At 43.3% G+C, this 18,916-nt stretch overlaps 1 protein-coding gene across 2 annotated transcripts; it reads left to right on the top strand.

Annotated features, from left to right (window-relative positions):
• The first annotated feature begins 1,917 nt into the window (after window positions 1–1,917).
• Window positions 1,918–14,037, top strand: LOC106484970 (torsin-1A-interacting protein 1-like). 2 transcript variants are annotated; one of them, XM_067300602.1, is made up of 6 exons: window positions 1,918–2,146; window positions 2,712–2,780; window positions 6,694–6,813; window positions 7,363–7,419; window positions 10,040–10,099; window positions 11,476–14,037. In XM_067300602.1, the coding sequence occupies exons 1-6, from the start codon at window positions 1,990–1,992 to the stop codon at window positions 12,279–12,281; spliced, it is 1,269 nt and encodes a 422-aa protein (XP_067156703.1). In that variant the 5' UTR covers window positions 1,918–1,989; the 3' UTR covers window positions 12,282–14,037. The 2 variants fall into 2 exon arrangements, with proteins under 2 accessions (XP_067156703.1, XP_067156704.1); XM_067300603.1 differs by lacking the exon at window positions 2,712–2,780.
• Window positions 14,038–18,916: the final 4,879 nt, after the last annotated feature.

Below are 18,916 nucleotides of genomic sequence, written 5' to 3' on the forward strand. Positions count from 1 at the left end.
TACTAACCCTCAGGCCTGGTAGTCCAGCCAACTTTCAACCCACTTAAGAGTTGGCTTCTCAAGCCCATACTTTCTTATGTGCAAAACGAGGTTACTGTGGGAGACAGTGTCAAAATGTTCATTAAAATCAAAGTATGTTACATCCATCTGTCCCTACATCCAGGTAGCCAGTCATTCCACGACAGGAGGCAATCAGGAGCGGGCAAAGGGACTAACTACCCTTTTAGCAGATGCACAAGTGTCACAAAACTGATGGTGCAACTGCACCCCCCAGAGTGGAAGAGGTGAATCATGGACAAAGTCGGGCGTTAGTTTAAGTCTTTGCAGACTGAAGACTTGGTTACTGAAAAGCATTTTGGCAAGAGAATTAACTACGACAAACCTGTTTTGGAGTTATCCATGACCACAAAACTATTACAAAAAAGCATGTTGACATTTTTTAATGTTGCTTTTTTCCTTTTAGCACTCATGCCACTGGATTTGAGCTGGTATATAGAACTCTGACTTAACAAATCTGTTCTTTTTTTTAACCCAAGTTTGATGAGGAGTTTTCATTAAAGAGGAATTGTGTCCCTTTTCAGTCTGCAGAAGGATGAAGGGTAATCATAAATTAATTGGATTATAAAGAACATGTTTTCGAGTCCTATTTTTCTTTACCTAATGTAATTGTTTACATAATGTAATCATTTAGTTATGTTCTTTGGAAACCTGTGAATAAAGTGATACTACTTCTAACTTAATTTCTATCAGGTCACCTGTCAGATTGGAAATGATGAGCCAGTCATCCAGCAGATCTTTTTCTACTTGATTTGAGTCAGAATAAAGAGTGCAGTTGTACTTTGAAACCTCCTAATGAGGTATTTATTACACCCTCTTGTATTTTTGTTTTAGAAAACATTGCTCAGTGTCTGCATTCTGCTCTTATATCTTAAAAGAATGACGGTATTTATTCTATTGCTGGTACGGATGAAGCTATGCATAATTTCTCTCTCAATATTCGCTTGCCTTGAAACAAAACTGGGACATTTAGTGTGCTTATTATACAGCATTAACATCCTTTTTATCTTGAAATGTGCATACGGGCAGGACGGTTACAGAAGCCAAGAACTGAAGGGCATTTCCATCATGCGGGATTCTCGCTTACATGCACAAAACATGCACGCGGGTACCCGGTTTGCAGCCCCGCAAGATAAATACTGTCACGAACTGGATTGCACGTGTTTCGGGGCCCCCCGAAAGACAAGATGCGGCAATGAGGTTTGTTGCCTTTTCCTGGATTTCAGTTTTCGGCAAGCGGAAACCTTCCAACTGCCGTTTTCTCGGCGACTCGTCCCAAACCGCCTGCAGGTTACAGAGGGGAACGGGGTGTGCAGAGGCAGAGCCCCCCCCCCGGGAGCGGCAGGGGAGCGGCCGGCGCGGCGGCCTGGGTGCCCCGCACGGGCCCCGGGCCGGGCGGCGGCGGGCGGTGGCGGGGAGGCCGCGCCGAGGGGCCGGGCCGGCGCGCCGGGCTCTCCCTCATTTTTTTCACTGGGGGGCAGCCTCGGGCGCCGGCACCGCCGCCTTTCCCGGCGGGAAGCGGCCGCGGGCGGGCGCCGCGGGCGGGCGCGGGCTCGGGCGCGGGCAGGGGGGTCGCTCCCGCTGCGGCGGCGGCAGCGGCGGGCGGGAAGCGCGGGAGGGGAGGGGGAGGGGGCGGGGGCCATGGCGGCGGGGGGGGCCGGGGCCGAGGCCGGGGCGGCGGCGGCGGCGGCGCTGTACCACGTGACGCCGCGGCGCTCCCTGCGCGCGCGGGCCCCGCCGAATGGCGGCGAGGCGGAAGCGGCGGGCGCCGGCGCCGCCCCGCGGCCGGGCCGGCGGGAAGTGAGGTTCGCGGCGACGCCCCCTCCGCGGGAAGGCGGCAGCTTCAGTCCGGCGCGGAGCGGAGCGGCGGGCGGCCGGGGCAGGGGACGGCGGCGGCGGCGGCGCCGTGGGGCGGTAGCGGCGGCGGGGAGGATGGTGGGGGGCAGCGACGGGCAGGCTCCGCCGGACGCCACCGAGCTGAAGCGCAGGCGGAAGAGCCCCCGGCTGTCGGGCGCGGCAGGAGCGGCGCAGGCGGAGGAGGCCGAGGCCGAGCCTGGTCCCGGTCCCGGTTCCGGAGGCGCTCTGGAGGGTGAGCGGCGCGGGCGGGCGCGCTCAGCGCTCCGCGGTGGATCCCGCGGTTGAGGGCGCGGGGGGGGCGGCGCGAAGTGGTGCGGGCGGGCGCGCCGCGTGTGCGTGGGCCGGGCGGGGGGGAAACAGGCCGGGCCCGCGGCGGGGCACCGCGGCCGGACGCTCCTCCGCGGGCTGCCCGGCCCTGCTCGCCCCTGCCCGGCCCCGGGCCTGCCCCTCGGAGGGGCTCCTCGGCCGCCAGCCGCCCCCGGGGGCGCGCAGTTAACGCGCAGCCTCCCGTGAGGGGAGCGGCAAATGGCGCCGTTAACGGCCGGAGGCGACGGGGAAAGCGCGGCCTCCCGGCAGGGGCTCGGCGGAGCAGTGGGCGCGGTGTTTGGGCCGGGATAACCGGAGTCAGGGCTCGCAGCGCCGTGTTCTGCCTCCTGGCCTGGCTGGAGCGGGGCGAGGCCGGCCTCGCCTCGGGCTGGCGTCCCTTGGTCAGCTAGGTGGGCTTCAACCCCGTCCTGAAAGGGAGCCGCTGTGGGCTGCTGGGCTCTGCCGCGCACTTAATATATTTCTTGTTTTAGCAAACGAGCATCCCTTTGGAAGTCCAGCTTCCTTGACTCGACCCCCTATTAGAGCGTGTAGATCGGCAGGTAAGTTTTGGCTTCTAACCCAGGGAAGTTACTGCGTTTGCTGCTCTGCATTGCAAAGATACTGAAAGGCCCAAGGCCTGAGGAAGCATAGTTTATTGGGTTTTAGCTCCTTTGCTGGTCTCTTCTGGTGTCCAGGTGAGGAAATCCTACTTCTGCTTTGATTCTGTACGTGTAAAACTGGAAGTGCTTCTCAGCCTTTCAAAATGATAGGCACATGTAGAGCGCTCGGGAGCCCTAAGATGACTGTTTTAGCCAGACTTGGAACAGTGTTTAGTCAGGGGATTAAAATTGGGGGTAGCTGATTTTACTAAAGCTACTTTGTTTTAGAAGCCTGAATTTAAAGAAAATATCTTGATTTGCAAAAATTAGATCACAGCAAGACTTCCCCATCCAATGTGCAACATTGCTTTTGAGGAAGTCCGTAACTGGGCTTGCCGGTCCTTTCTCTGAAGCATCAAGCATATGTTGTTATTTGCTGCTGGACACCGAGCTGGACAGCAACTGTGTTACCTCTGTAGCACATCTTTATTTCCTTACTTGATGAAAATGATATCCTTTTTAAAATTTTAGAGTGATGCTAACTGCATAACACCTAGTTGTGTGGCTGTAGCTTTAGAAATTTGTCATTCCAACAGAAAACTGCCAGCAAATCATCTTTGTTTCCTTCCTTTTTTTATCTTTTGGTCTCTTTGAGTTGAGCAGTATTTGGTAATGCCCAGATGGGTGAATTGGGCTGGCCTGAGACTCCTCTGTTTCCATCTGTACTCTTGTGGCAGGGCTGTGACTGAGCTCTTGTTACAGCTACAGTGCATGGCCTTAAGTACGCGGTATTGCCTGGGCTTGGCCACTGAAATGCTAACTTGGATAAGTAAGGGCTGCCAGCGTCATGCTTCAGTTTTAAAACTTCCAGGAGACGTGGAAGAATCCCTCCTTGAGGGAGGAAGGGAGAGAGTGGGCGTATTTTGGGGGGAAAGTAAGAAGTGTCAATAGTTATCCATTTAAGAATGGGAATTGTCTTATGCACAACTGGTTAGCGCATAAAAAAGTACCGTTAGCTTTACCGGTGAAAAATGCTGTGGGAAGCCGTTACTCCCAAATGATGGCTATCGTGGCACTAACGTGCTTATTATGATAAATGTGTCTGGGCTGTCTTACAAGCTATAGGAGAGTGGATTTTTTTCTTACGCTGGCATCCCGAAAAATGAGGATGGGAAGGAGAGATGCCAAGATTTTAACATCAGTGGTATTTGATTATATTGACAATGGGTGTAAAGGTAGAAAGTTAAGAGACCTTAGTGCTTTATACAGAAGTGAAGGAATAGAAGAACAACTCCCCCTCCTCCTCACAGGCCTCTCATTTGTGGGTATAACAGTATTTTTTTCTGGAGAGTTTAGGGAAGAGCAGTGGGACTGCATGGGGGTTTTTGTAAGGACTTTCAGTTTCCTTGTAGTTGCTCTTCCCTGAGAGCAGAATGGAAACAAAACCACAACTTGAAAAACTGGTTTCCGACTCCTGCTTCAACATTTTAAATATGAATTGGGAAACTTGCTTCTAAAGCTAAAAAGCTTAAAGACCCTATAAAATACCCTGTCACAAATAAGGCATCTTCCAGATCAGCTAGCAAAAGATGTTCTTTTGCTAGCTGATCTAGAATATGTGTGTTAGTAATCTCTGTTGAAGTTGTCCTAAAATATGCAAGTAGAATGTGTGACTCTACAAATTAAAGGCACGAGCTGGATGTTTTTGGCACTTGAATACATGCAGTCTATAGTGGCTGTGGAATATTGCAGCGTATGTGTTGCATGCAGTCTCATCTTGGTATTGAAGAAGACTGAACCCATAAGGCTAGAGATTTACCAGACTTCAAGAGTGAGCTGCACTACGTTAAAATAGCAGCTTTATATTTTGGTTTATAAGCCTTTTATAAATTCATGGTTTTCTAATCCCTTTGATCAAACGTGTATGAAATGGGGATAGATCATTCTCTCTTGGCAGGTGCCTGATTGTGCAGAAGGTGGCTGGCTGGCAGATTTAAAGTGGATTAGTAAATTCTCCCTAGTTTGTTTGAGAGGCAGGGACGATCCTTTTGGTAGGAGGTTGAAGGTCTTGTAAGGGAAGAACGGCAATGTTTGTTTGTTTTTTGAAAGTTAAAGTTCATGAATGGGGAATTTATTTCCTCTGGAAGGGGTGCCATGCGTGCAGCCTGCTACACTAATAGACTGCCTGTCTGTTGGAGGTATCCGCTGTTAGTGGATGAAACAGAAACTGCTGATTCACAGGCTGTCTTCATGTGCGAAATAGTTGTGTATGTTTACGTCTTCTTTCCTGCTTGCAACAACTTTCTTAGGACGCTTTGAGAGATGCAGAGTACTGATTGACTCAGAGAAGGGGAGAGGAATTAAACAGTGTGGAGTGCATGAGTAGCCCTCTTTAGATTCATAGACCTTCTTGACCTTTGATTACTAGCTAACACTACTAGTGAGATTTGCTTGCAAAGCCTCCGTGCATACTGAAATATGGCTACGTTGTTTGGCAATCTTGAATATCTTGAAATCGAGTAAATGGGTGAATGTTTTTCTTACCTTGGTGAGAAATTACAGTCATTACACAGTTGTTTGGGATATCTTTGAAAATACAATATCTCCCTCAAAATTTGCAGATATTTTACTGTTGTACATGTGACTTTTAGTTTCAAACTTACGGTGTTTTTTCTTCCCTTTCTTTTTTTCTTTGTGTACTTCATATACACAGGCATGCCAAAGGTGCCAGAACATATTCTAATCAGATTGTTTACTTTTCTTGAAGTAAAATAATAAACACTAGGTGGCAAGGTGGCGTTGCTTTCATGTGTGTGGTATAAGAACTATAAAAACGTATTAAACCACAGGAGAACCTTGTACTGTTCAACGAATACAAAAAGGGCCCAGTGTGGGTATCACAGAGAGAAAAGCGTTAGCAATTGTATTCTTCTGTTTGTGATTTCCTCCATTTATGCCCTCAGCTTGATCACTGTATCATGATCTTCATTCCCCGGTTGTACTTCAACTTTTATTACGTACCTGCGTTTTTTTTCTTCCCCCTTCTGTGAATCTGGGCAACCATGTGGTTGCACTTTATTTTTTCAAACCTCTTCTCTTGGTTCTCCACTTTTGACTGGCTTTCCAGCCCTGACCTTTGCTCTGCAACTCCCGTTGCCTTACTGGACTTTATTCTTTCTAGATAGTAACATTAACTAAGATGGGTGTTAGTGTCAAAATGGCTGCATAATTTGGCAAGCAAACTAAAGGTGTTGGTTTAGATTCTTCCCAGCTAAGTGAGGGGGTTAAGTTAGGAGTGTAGGTGCCCTAGATTTCCTCTATGGTGGGAGACAGATGGGGAGAGAGAGGGAGGCCCAACTGAAGAATGGCTTGGACCACTTAAAAGGGGAATTTATGTTCTTAAAGTGCTTCTCTTTCTTTTCCCCTCTGCCTGGCGCTATGGAGAACATAGAACGATTATTGTTTGTAAATGGTGTGCCCAAAACTCAGTGGGGAAAAATTCTCTTTACTCCCATGCTTGTGTATTTACTAGTTTACACTGAATCCCTTTAGTGTGGTATTTCTTGGCTCTTAGCGTCTGGTATTGGGCTTTTTATTTATTTTTTTTTTCCTCCAAGCATTTTTAAGCTGAGGACTCAAAATTTCTGACTGGTGCATAGGCAGCTTTATTTGTAGTGGATTTGAATTTGCTGTAGGCTTTTCATTTTGCAGCCCCTTTTGGGGACTTTTCAAGAAAGTGACCCTTGGGAGATCACAACTTGAAAACCATTTGTTCAGTTCATAAATGTTCTAAACAGTGTCTTGGTCCTTCAGTGTCGTGAACACAAATGGTACTAACTATACAAATCCTTTTTTTTTTTTTCCCCTCTATCAGGTAGTCCTTCAACTTACTTCCTTCCAGAGCAACCAAAAAAGGAAAAGGCAAAGGCTTATGACAGCGATGAACCCAAGAAACCGGCAGGACATCAGCCAGACACTGATACGCTGTTAAAAGGTAACAACAGTAGTTTTGTCAATACCTTCTCCACCACTGTGTGTTTTGTCTTCAGTTGATGCTGGTTTTGCTTGTTTTTTGGCTTGTGTATCTTGATCTAAAGGAAAGAAAATCTGAATGAGACTGTTTATAATAAAATTGTGTCTATCTGTCAACTCAGTCAGCTTTCCGTTTGGAAAGTAACAAATCTTGTGGTACTTATGAGAATTCAATTGATGCTGCTAATTTCTCATCCTTTATGTTTTATTATTATTGCATTGAAAAAAAAAAGTAGGAGGAAACACTAATGTTTGTGGCCTGCTGGGAAAAACAGTGTGGAGGGCCAAACTGAGCCCTTTCTGTTAGATATGGTAGCTTCCTCCCTCTGCAGAGCAGTCTAAGAGGCTGTCGTATGGAGCAGGTTTGTTTTGGTAGTTCATATAGATGTGACTACTTCTCTGGTAATCTTTTGAAGAATTCACAGAAAGAGCTAAAAACGTGTATGGCTTCTCTTTCTTATTCTAAACTCTGATGTGATAACCAAGTCTTCCCATTTTGCTTTGGTTTCAGAAAGCAAGGCTGACTTCATTGAGAAAAAGGAAGAGCACCACTCACCTACATTGCAAAGTAAGTGGAAAAGTAAATACTTAATCTTTGCCTGTACCTAAATGAAAAGTGAACCAAGAAAAAAAGAGCCTAGTGAAAAGGGCCCTTTTACTTTTCTGTGCTTATATCTTTCTTGTGCCTTGTAACACTTTGCTTGAGAAGGTGGAGAGAGAGAGAGAGAGAGACCCAGGAGGCAGACACAAATAGAGGAGATGGAGACACCAGTATATCTCGGAGCCAGATCATTCTATGAGGTTATTCACCTTGCTGACCCAACAGAAAATAATCCACTTTTTTTTTTTTGGCTGGGTTAGGTAGTTGAATTGACTCATTGGACAATCAGTAAGTGCCAGAGCACGTAGCAGTGGTATTGTGTGAGGAAGGGAGCGCGACCATCACCTTTTGGTAGCAATGACTTAGATCAGTTCTTATGCACACACGCATGCAGGCACACACACGCGTCACATTCCTGTTTAGCCTGGGTGATAGTGGCCTGCTATGACTGAATTAATCATCTGGTCCTCTTGGAGTGGAGCGATGCTTTTCTCCACTGGCATACTCTAGTCTGCTCACCTAATGATCAGTTCTTTGCGTTTCAGGCTTTGTGTCTTTTGTGGGGAGTTCTTTGTTTTTTTTCTCTTCTTGGCAGAGTTCTTGAAATAGGAAAAAATTTACTCTGAATTCTAAGTGGAGTCTTCCTTTTCTGTTCTTACAGTGTCAGCACTTTGTTTATCTAAACCTGCTTAGGGTGGAAACAAGCTTGTAAATCAGAATTCAATTTAGAGAACTTTTAGGTGTGTGTTGTTGTTTTTTTTTTTTTTTTTTTTTTTTTTTTTTTTTTTTTTAAACTATGGTGCTTTCTATAAGAGAGGTTTATCTTATGGTAGCTGCATATTGGTGAAAAGCCTTTGAAAAATTAACTGATGCAGGTAGTTCTTGCTAGTCTGGTACTTTTTCTTTCCTGTGTTAGAGGCAGTATGTGCTGCAGGAGTGATCAGTTATGTGGTTGAGTGAAGAATTTGGAAAGTCACTTGAAATTAAAAGCTTTAGAGTGTCTACAGAAGTACCCTGTTGGAGTTAGGCAAGACAATAACTTGTTTGGTCTTTAAGGAAGTTGTGTTGTAAATAAGCCAAGATTCATAGGTAGAGTAGGATCTAGTATTAGACCATTTACTGAAATATTTTGTTTACTTTAAAGTGTGAATTACTGCTGTTTTGTAAATATGAAAACTAGTGTCTCTAAACAGGGTTGCATTACAAAATATTACAGATAGTAATCTGTTAACTGTTAGAATGCTTACTTCAGATTAGCCAGTTAAAAGTTCAATGTCTGTGCTCTGTCAAGGGGAAAAAATGGGGAATGGAGTAGTTCTGTTAAGCCAGTTAAGCTCTGGCTTAAACCAGAGCTGCTTTTAGCACCTGGGTGATTACATTCATACAGAAACAAAGTTGTAGCATTTATTTTGGTGTTCTTGAAATAACTGCTGCAGGGTGTGTTTGTTGAATTTATTCTTGATAATGTCACTGACAACATCCTCATTGGTCTGTCTATATATTAATAAAGAGCCTTCACTGTTGAACTGGTTGCTGTAGTTCTCAAGGAGCAAAAAATTCTTGTGTTTTTAATTAACTGACTAAATGTAGAAAACGTGCTGACCAGTAATTGCACTGTATATATTCATACAGGTCTCTTGGGCTAAGGAAAGCTGTTCACAACTCTTTTAGGGATAATGTCTCTAGTATCTTGCTGTCTGACCTCATTTAAATAAATAGACCAAGAATATATTTTCAGTTGAAAGCTTGTATTTTGCTTTAAAAGCATGATTCATCCCAATAGCCTGACTGCCAATAAAACAGGCATCTGACCCTAGCTAGTTGGAGAGGAGATACGAGACTGTGCCTTTAAAATAACACTGTGCTTTTGCTACTTAAATCTTTCATGATGTTATTTTCCGAAAACATGTATCAACTGAGCTTCTATTTTCTGTCTTCCAACTTCATGAACAAAATCGAAGACCTTAATCAGGATGTGGTACCCCTGTGTAGAAAAACATGCAAGTTGCTCAGCCTTTGCCAGTTTGTCATCTTGTACTTGAAATGCCTCAGTTTTTATTTGTATAACTCTTGAAGAGTTAAGTCATTGGGGGCAATCTGTGATCAATTGGTGATTTGTGCTTTTTATGCAAAATTGTCAAGATGACTTAAGAACTGGCATTTGGCAAAGAGTGTAGATGGCAATCCTAGAGTTGGTCTGCCAGTTGAATGGGATTTCTTAGGCTAGTAGTAGTGGTGAACATGTCCTTTTTCTAGTTCTAGACTAGCACAGGAAGCTCTTGATGCAGAAGGGAATAGGACACCCCATTCCTGATAAAGTAATGCCCAGGATGAGGTCATAGCCTTGCCTTTGCTCCTATTTAGCAGGACTGGGTTCACATCAACAAGGTTTTATTCAAGAATAGTCTGTTAACCTTCTTGTAGGCTTTGTAGAATTTAGTATGTAAAAGCATAACTGGAAACGGCTTTCCAACTAAAGCAATGCAGTTGTGTGATTTCAATGTCCTTTCAAATTCTCTGCCGGAAGGTTGGTCAGAATTGTTGTCTTATGTATTATTCTCATGTTCCTCTCTTAATCTCTTAACAGACAGAATTAAATCTCGAGATCGGCCCAATACAGGGAAGCAGTCACAGCCTTTGGCCAAAAGTAAGACTTCTGCTTTCACTTCTGTTTCATATTTGTTATGTTTAACCATTTTCATGCCTGTCCAAGTATTAGATCTCCTGGTAGCTGGTGTTCAACTGAAGGTCCTTGCCTGAACAGATAACACATGCCCTAGGGAGCAAGTCTTCAGCACTAAGGAAAGAGGCGTCTTGTAAAATAACTAATGTTTCCACCTGCATTTAAGGTCTTCCATCTATAGTGCTTACAAGTTTGCTGCAAGATTAAAGTAGAGGCAGGCCTAGTGCTGTTCTTATTTAACAGCTGTTTTGCTGTTATCCTATAGGTTAGGATGTAAAAAGGTGTAAGGTTTTTTTCCTGTTTCTGGGGAATTTACTGGGTTTTTTTGTCACCGATTTTGTTGGGAACAGAATCAGGACTTAGGCCTCATAGTAGGTCAAGCAAGTGTTAATTAAACTGTTCAAAACGAAATCAGATCAAACCATGTATACTCTGATAGTGTTGAGCTCCAATGTTTAAAATGCAAATACTGCAGCAGAAACTATTTTTATTATCCTTATTGGGATAGGAAGGAGAAATAGCACCACAGAAACCATTCTAGTAATGCCAGGTTTTGTATTGGTCTGTTTCTCCCCAACCTAAATGTAGGAACAAACCTGACCTTTTTCAGAACTATTTTAAGTTGTTAATTTGTGTTTGGTTAAATAAAGGGTGGGGTATCAAACTTTTAGAAGAACTCCTTTTTCAGAAGGATGTGCAGTTACTCTGTCATTTCCAGAAATATTTCAAAAAAACCTTTTTTTTTTAATGCTATCGTGTCACTTCACTATGTTAATAAAGAAGCTGAAAGCTTTTTTTAAAATTAGAATATCTTCTGATCTGGGCCTCTTCAGCCTGGAGGAGAGAAGACTGAGGGGGGATCTTATTAATGTGTACAAATATCTAAAGGGAGGGTGTCAAGAGGATGGAGCCAGACTCTTTTCAGTGGTGCCCAGCGACAGGACGAGAGGCAACGGGCACAAACTGAAACACAGGAAGCTCCACCTGAACATGAGGAAAAACTTCTTTACTGTGAGGGTAACAGAGCACTGGAACAGGTTGCCCAGAGAGGTTGTGGAGTCTCCTTTCTTGGAGATATTCAAAAGCTATCTGGACAGGGTCCTGGACAACGTGCTCTAGGTGACCCTGCTTGAGCAGGGGGGTTGAACTAGATGATCTCCTGAGGTCCCTTCCAACCTCAACCATTCTGTGATTCTGTATTCAGCTACTGTACTGATAGCTCAAGATAGTGAGATGAGTTCACTGACTTCTACTGGTTGCTCTATTTTCCTCTTGCTTGTTGACTTCTGATTCATTTTAAAACATTTTTTCTTCTCCCTGTTTGGTCCTCCTTTCTATAGGTGCTTGTGGATTGCAGAGTGGATTTCACAAGGGCTGGACTTTGTTACTGCTTATTCTGTTAATTAGTATCCCATTGCTTTGGGTCCTGTGGAGTGGAATGCCAAGGTTTCTAGATGCAACTTTGTCAAGTAGAGATATTCAAATTCTGCAAGCATTTCGGGCCCAGATGAGGAGACTCAAAAATACTTATCAAAGTCAGGATCCCAATCTGTGGAAGAGAACACACATGTTCCTTGAGAAACACCTCAATGCTTCCCATCTGCGTTTGGAGCCAGCCATTTTGCTGTTCACAGCTGGCCAAGAAGCTGAGAAGGCGCTGAAGTGCTTAAGTAATGAGATTGCGGATGCTTTTGCCTCCTCCCAGAATGCTACTGCAATCAAAATTAATGGGGCAGACAAAGCCGTATTGGATAGCGATATTGTTAAGCTGGAAGTAGATAATGAGCTCAGCTCTGGGTTCAAAGGAGGCAAGAAGGTAGCAGTGGTGCATCGATTTGAATTACTGCCTGCAGGCTCCACCTTAATCTTTTACAAGTACTGTGACCATGAAAATGCAGCATTTAAGGATGTGGCTCTTCTGCTGACAGTTCTCCTGGATGAGCAGTCTCTGAGAAAGAGCCTGACCTTGCAAGAAGTTGAGGAGAAAGTGCGGGATTTCCTCTGGACCAAGTTCACCAGTTCAGATGCTCCTAGTTCTTACAAGAACATGGACACAGATAAGCTGAGCGGACTGTGGAGCCGTATATCTCACCTTGTCTTGCCTGTTTGGCCTGAAAAGGACCTCCCTGTAGAGGGATGCACATAAGTTGTTAGAGAAGGCTCAGGAAAGGAGGAAGACAGAAAATGTGTGTTGTAATGGCTGAACAGGGCAGAACTTCCTACAGCTGCTGAGCAGCACACAGTGCTTTCTGTGCAAGGAAATCCAACCAACTGGCAAGGTTGTTTCTGCTAAAGTAACTGGGACCTCTCTAAATAAACTGCAAAATGTGAGAAAGGAACATAGTTCTTGGTAAGTTGTATTTGGTAACTTATTCAGGTCGAGCACCCTGGAGTTGGAAATAGGTGTCCCCTACTGCAAATCATTCAACTGCTTGTAAAGCCGTCTTGGTGCACTATTGACTTTGCACTGAGGATCCCTTCTAGTGGTGGGAAATGCTGGTATTGAGTGTGACAAGGTAATGGGATGTAAAAGCTCAGCTTCATCTGACAGAATTGCTTTCTTTTTTGTCTGGGACACTTAATGAATTGAAATGATGATAAAGTGGTATGAGTTCAAGCGTGAGCTTTTTCTTGGTCCAGTTGACTGCAGCATAGATGTTGGCTGTCTCTGGGGACTTCTAGAAATGGCAAAATTGCTCAAGAGATTTGTGATTTGTAGAGAACCTTTCAGCAAGGATTTCTTCCTTAAATGAGCCTGCCCCAAACAGTTCCGGAGAGCGAGAAAAGCTGAGGTACAAAGGATCGCTTGACGTTAGTAGTAGATGCCAGTTAAATAATCCCTCAGCACCTCTGCCTCACTGCTGCCAGGAATTTTCTGCTCTTTGTCAAGTTTTTCAGGTCTTAAAACTTGGGGAGAAATGATAAATGTCAGCCTAGTGTGTGTGTGCGTGCTAAAGACTTATTGCATCTCCTTTCTAAACAAAAATTTAGGAAGACATAGGTTATTTCTCATTTTAATAAGATAACTATTTTTGCATCAAGAGGATTTATTTATTTGTGGTACTCAGTATCCTATAAAAATAACCTTTTTCATGTGTCTGCATATAACCTGCTGCTTACCATATGAAACTTTAGTGAAGAGCAGATTTGCATTGCCTGTGTCTAAAATATATTTTATAGTGCTTCATGCCAAGAATCCCTTACATCAAACTAAAAAATATGTACTTGTTTCTATTGTAAATAGTGTGGGTATATATAAGTGAATTGCAGCACTTCCATATCACTGCTGTTAGTGTATGCTCTTGAGCATTGGTCCGTGTGTGTTCAATTTTAATGCGCATGAAGGAATGCGTGAAGACTGGTCTCAAATTAGGGGAACATTTTCTCATAACAGCTGAGGGATTAGTGGCTCTCGGACACGTCCTTTATTCGCAAGGCCCCCTGAGCTACCCTGTTGTAAACATCCTTCTTCAGCAGGAAAACCTCTCGGGTGCTGGAGCCTCTGGCTTCGTTGTGCCAGTGAAGGTTTGGGGGTTGATGTGGAATGGACCACAGTCACCGTGAGTATACAAAGGAACGCAGTTTCAGAGACTTGGAGCTGTAGTCACTTAAACCACAGGTGGGTGGGTTCTGACCACTGAGAGCCAGAAATGGACCGTGCTTTTTATTTTAATGTGAAGAAACAGAAACAGTAAAGAGACATGGAAGTGCTACTGTTCTAGATGTTTAAGAATCACTCAGGAAGGAAAAGATGGTATTTACATTTTAGACATTTCACTGGACAAATGTTTTTTAAAAAAATGTGACTTATTTCTGAGTGTATACTGATAGCATACCTGTTTGTATATTATGTAAACTATTTTAGTAATCATTCAAAATAAATTTACTTGTTTGTTTTATAACTCGTTTTAAGATTTGCCAATTCTATTTTAAGTGGTCAGACTGTTTTTATTTACATGTTTAAGACTGTTTCTTTTAACTTTGATCAACTATAGACAAGTAAAATAGCCTTAGCAAAATTATAATTTCTTAGGAACTTGAATAGGGGATAGATATTGGGATGCGGATATATGTATTTGATACCATCAGGGCTTTCCTCTAACTGGACACAATTCAGGAAATTGTAGTAGCTCTGAATTTCCTCTTACTTCGTGTTCTTGTACTATTCCTCAGTTCTGATTTCAGATGGAACTAATGATAAGATATGGTTCACCATTAGTATGGTGTAAGTGTCAGCAGCTGACAAATGGGATTACTCCATTCTTGTCCTACTCCTAGGTACATGTTCCTGTACTTCTGCTGTGCCAAATTAGTACACTGTGAACTGGCTGGAGGGACAGATTGTACTGAAAACTTAGCTCAGGAAAAAAAGGATATACTTGGAATCAGCAACCACTGAGAAGACTAAGCTGTGACATGAAGGCAAGAGATTCCATGTTTTTATACTAATAAAATTTACATAATCCAGGTTATTTTATGTTTCTAAAACTGCCCCACCTATGAGATTATGGAGTATTAAAGAGCTATGTTCCACTCTTTAAAGATAAAACAGGAAGGTGCCTAGAAACTAAAGACTTAACAGTCTATATAGTGTTGTGCCAGATGAGTTGCATTTTATGTTAACTCTAGGGAAAGTGAAGTGTATTTCCAAATATAGATTGAGTCTGGGAAAAATAAATTAAAAGCAAGATGCTACACAGCAGTTGTTGCCCCTTCTGGAGAAGTGGGAAGACTTGGGATTAGAAGACTGTACGTGCTGCTGAAGAAGCAGGTCCTCTTTGTAGCCTTCTGTGGCTTTCTTCTTAAAAGGCTGTCATTAGCTATCTGCAGGTGCTTAATGCAGGTCTCATTAAGTACCTCCTTCTCAGCCAGAGGTAGAGAGTAATGTTTGTCCGTGTTGCTCACGGGCAGCTGATTGCTATCCTCATTATTACTTCATTGCTTGCAGCAAACAGCCATTTGATGTTTTCCAAACTCTCCAAAACTTTGGCTTCTTCCAGAGAAAACTCATTTCTGCAGTTGAACTATTCCTAACTGTCAACAGCTCAACAAGTAAAATAGTCTGCAATAGAAAGATGTGCTTATAGGGAAGGCACTGGGTCTGGCCTTGAGACTGAAGGGGGAATGTTTCTCACTGTTCTGTGGGCTTAGAGTGTATAACTTCTGGGTAGAAACATTCTTTGGGGAGCAAAACCAGTTGAACTTCAATTTATAATCTAAATAGTGCAGAACACCTGTTTTCTAGCACTCTGCAAATGAGTTCCTTATGAGTTCCTACGGGCAATATGGTTCCTGTGAGCAGGAATGTTACTGTAGGGGGTTTCAAGAGCTTTGAGTTACTTTAACAAAATTCCCTTTTAAGAGAATAGTCTAAGAGAAGAATTTTGAGAAAGTACAGACAAACATCACTAGGAAACAAAAAAGCTGTGAAGTATGGTATGCATAGCAAGAAGTTACTAGAATCTCAAATATAGAAGGAAATGTACATGTTGACAGTCTTGAAGATAAGGCTTTCTGGGTCTGAAATGTGCTGCAAGGAGGAGGACTGGAAGATGTAGTGCCATCCTGATGGCAGGAAATGGAGGCATGGATCAGTCCATTGTTTTCAACACTGAAATGCATGCATTAATGGAAACAGTAAAAAAGTATTTTTAGTATGGTGTGTTGAGGGGTGACAAGTCTGTTTCCCTCGTTGCTTTCTCCGCTGATCGTCTCAGGATCTTGACCTGCTTGTTCCAGGATGAGATGTCTAGGAATGAGAATGGGGGAGTTTGCCCTGGTAGAGTGCCTTTCCTGGGGCACTCAAAATGCTCCTCCTGCTGTGAGCAGACACCTGGGAGCCGGGAGAGTCACCGCTCTGCAGGCAGCGATCCAAAGCAGAAGGTGTAGCATGGGTCCTCCTCTGTAGCCGCCACCTTTGTGCGGCTGGAGGATGACAATACCTATTTTGCCTGTAGCAGTGAATGATGTAAAAGGGACCTAGAGTAATGTGCAGCCTCATCTGTTTTACCTTGTCTTTCACACCCTGCTCTGAGTCCCAATGCACTGAGCAAAGAGGAGTTTGGAACGTGCTTAAAAGGTTAGTTCGAAAGACTAATTTTTTCCCCCCTTTCTTCACACCAACAAAAGCATTCACTCTCTTCTCCACAAATTAAAGAAAAAACACTATTATGGATTTGGGATGCTTTTTTGATAAATTTATTTCTGTTCTGAACTGGTAAGAGATTCAGGTCAAATTGGGTACAAAAGGCAAGCTGAGCTCCATGTTAAGGTAGGTATGCAAGTACCTGCTATAAATGGTAGGTATATGCTTTACAGAACGTAGCTATACACAGTCTGCAGTGCAGTTGCCTGCATAATGTATTTAGAAAAAAAATTACAGTTTTGGCGGTATGTAATGATACACAAACAGCTTGCCAGATTTTGTGCTAAGGTCCTGTAGCACAGCTGGAAAACTCTGAGAACAAATTTGGAAATCAGGAGTAAGTGCTCTGTAATGAGCCTTTCAATTTTATAGTCCCAAATCACACACAGAAAACAATTTTTCTTATGTTATTTCCACTGTAATACAAACTGCAAAATTGTAGGAGTGTATGGAAGGAGAAGGGGGAGGGTTGCAGTCCTCACAGCTGTCGGGTGTCCTGTTTTATTGTCAGCTCCTGACAGTCGGGTTTATATGGGAATGCCTGGACAACCTCATGCCATGTTCGACAGGTGGAAGCACCCTTCCCCAAATTCCTCAATGGCTCTTGGGAGGCATGTCAGTCAAGGAAGGGGGAGGGAAAAGCTGGCTGCTCTTCTTTTGGCCGCAATAGCCAGCTGCCCCTTTCTAATTTTAGAAGGGGTGTGCAAGAGTAGTACGGAGTGGAAAACTTTCCAAACCTCTCCCTTAAAGCTGCAATAGCCAAGTTAGCGTAAAATGAGATTGTGGTTCTCTAGGCTTAGCTTGCAGTCTGCCTCCATACACCACGCTCAGCGCTCGCTGCAGTGTCTTCGTTGCTTTGCAGTTTAGTGGACAGTTCATCACCCTGGATTGGAACTTGATTTTTGCTTTTCTCTCAGGCATGGTTGTTTGCAGGTAAACAGTTTCTTTACTTCTAACAGTAGCAAATTTCACAAGAGAACTGTACTTCCCATAAGAATTCGGTTTCTCTTTTCTTTTCGTGTGAAGTCTGCCTTTGAGAGCTTTATTTCCATTGGTAGGGCATCTTGAAAAAAGTCATCCAAAGTTTTATGATTAATTCCACTGATGGATACAGAAAATAACTAGGAGCCATGTGGAAGCAAAATCAGAGTAGACAAACATTACCTTTTAATTTTATTTTACTGAGCAAAAATGATAACTTTCTTGTTTGAGAAAATCCTAATATGATGCCTTGTTTCCATGAAGATGAAAAGGAGGAGCAGGAAACTAGATTTAACTGCTTCCAAGCAGAAGAGAGAACCTATGTTTAAAAGCATAATTAAAGAGGCAATGCATTACAAAAGTGCTGAATAATTTAAGTAGACTGCCAAGCCAGCAATATTAAGCAGTAAATTAAAGCAAACACTAGGTGATGATGGGAATGTAATAATTTAAATTGTCTTAGTCTGCAATCAGGGCTGTAATAATGCTTTCACTGACTGAAATTGTCATTATTATTATTACTAAAAATCTCTGCATTTGGGAGGAGCAGGTTTACTCTTTCAGGAGTCTGAAGGGAATAAGGTACTACTTACCACTTTTTCCCATTGGAGTCGTGCATGTCTATTGGTGTTTGTATTTTTTTCCCTTGTCTAGCAAAGCAAAATTGTTTTCAAAGGTTTAACCGCTGACATCTCAAGCTTATCTTTTGTTTTGAATGAGGTATGCTTACTCTGGAAAATATACTCTGTAATTAGTTTGTGTATGTAAAGGAGCCAAATTAAGGTTAAATGGGTATCCTGTAATTGTGATGTGATTCAGTTCTGAGCTGCTTAAGCTTGGCATAATTTGTATGGAAAATGCGCACTGTTTGCAGGAAGAGGGGCAATACAAAATTTAAGGAAAAGAAACCCTGCTCCAGTAATTTTAATGATGCTTTAGGGGTTGGAGTAGATAACTCTCTGCCCCCATGCTCCCCTCAAGAAATTTGGCAGCTGCAGTCAAACAATTGTACTAATGAGTGAAAACCAGAGTCTGGTAAAGCTGTAGATGAGCCCTGAAGGAGACATTTAGGAGACATTCTCCCCAGGTACCTTTAGGAAGAATTCCTTTTCTCCTATTCTAATGACTTTCCTTCTTCAGCAGAAATAATCTTGTTGTAGTTGGATAACATCTTAGATCTATTTGTGAAATGTGGGTGGTTTTAATGCATCTTTGAGGTGAAATCTATGTAATAGAAGACAGTACAGTAACAAGCTCTTCTGGGTTTATACAACTATTAAAGGTGAAATGAACCTGTGGTGCTTAGTCACCTCTGTGAAGTTTTGCAAATGTTTTGTTTATTTAAACTTAAATTTGAAAACTGGGAGATGGTAATCAGAGCTGCTTTCATTTTGTAAAAAGAAAAAAAAAAAATTTAAAGATGACTTAACCGTGAATACAAATGACTCAAAACCAGCGCCCCAGTTTCGACTGGAGCTGCCCCAGGCCTGTCAGCCTGAGCCTGGCACAGGGCTGCAGCCGGGCTTTAGTCACCATTACCGAGCCTGTTCTCGCAGCTCTGAGGTGCCTCTTGTTTTCACAGCGTTTCCACGCGGGCTGAACCCCCCTCTGCGCTGGGGGAAAAAACTGGAAAATTACATTTCGGGGGGGGGAGG

This window comes from Apteryx mantelli, chromosome 8 (assembly GCF_036417845.1).
Source record: "Apteryx mantelli isolate bAptMan1 chromosome 8, bAptMan1.hap1, whole genome shotgun sequence".
In the NCBI taxonomy this organism is placed as follows: Eukaryota; Metazoa; Chordata; class Aves; order Apterygiformes; family Apterygidae; genus Apteryx; species Apteryx mantelli.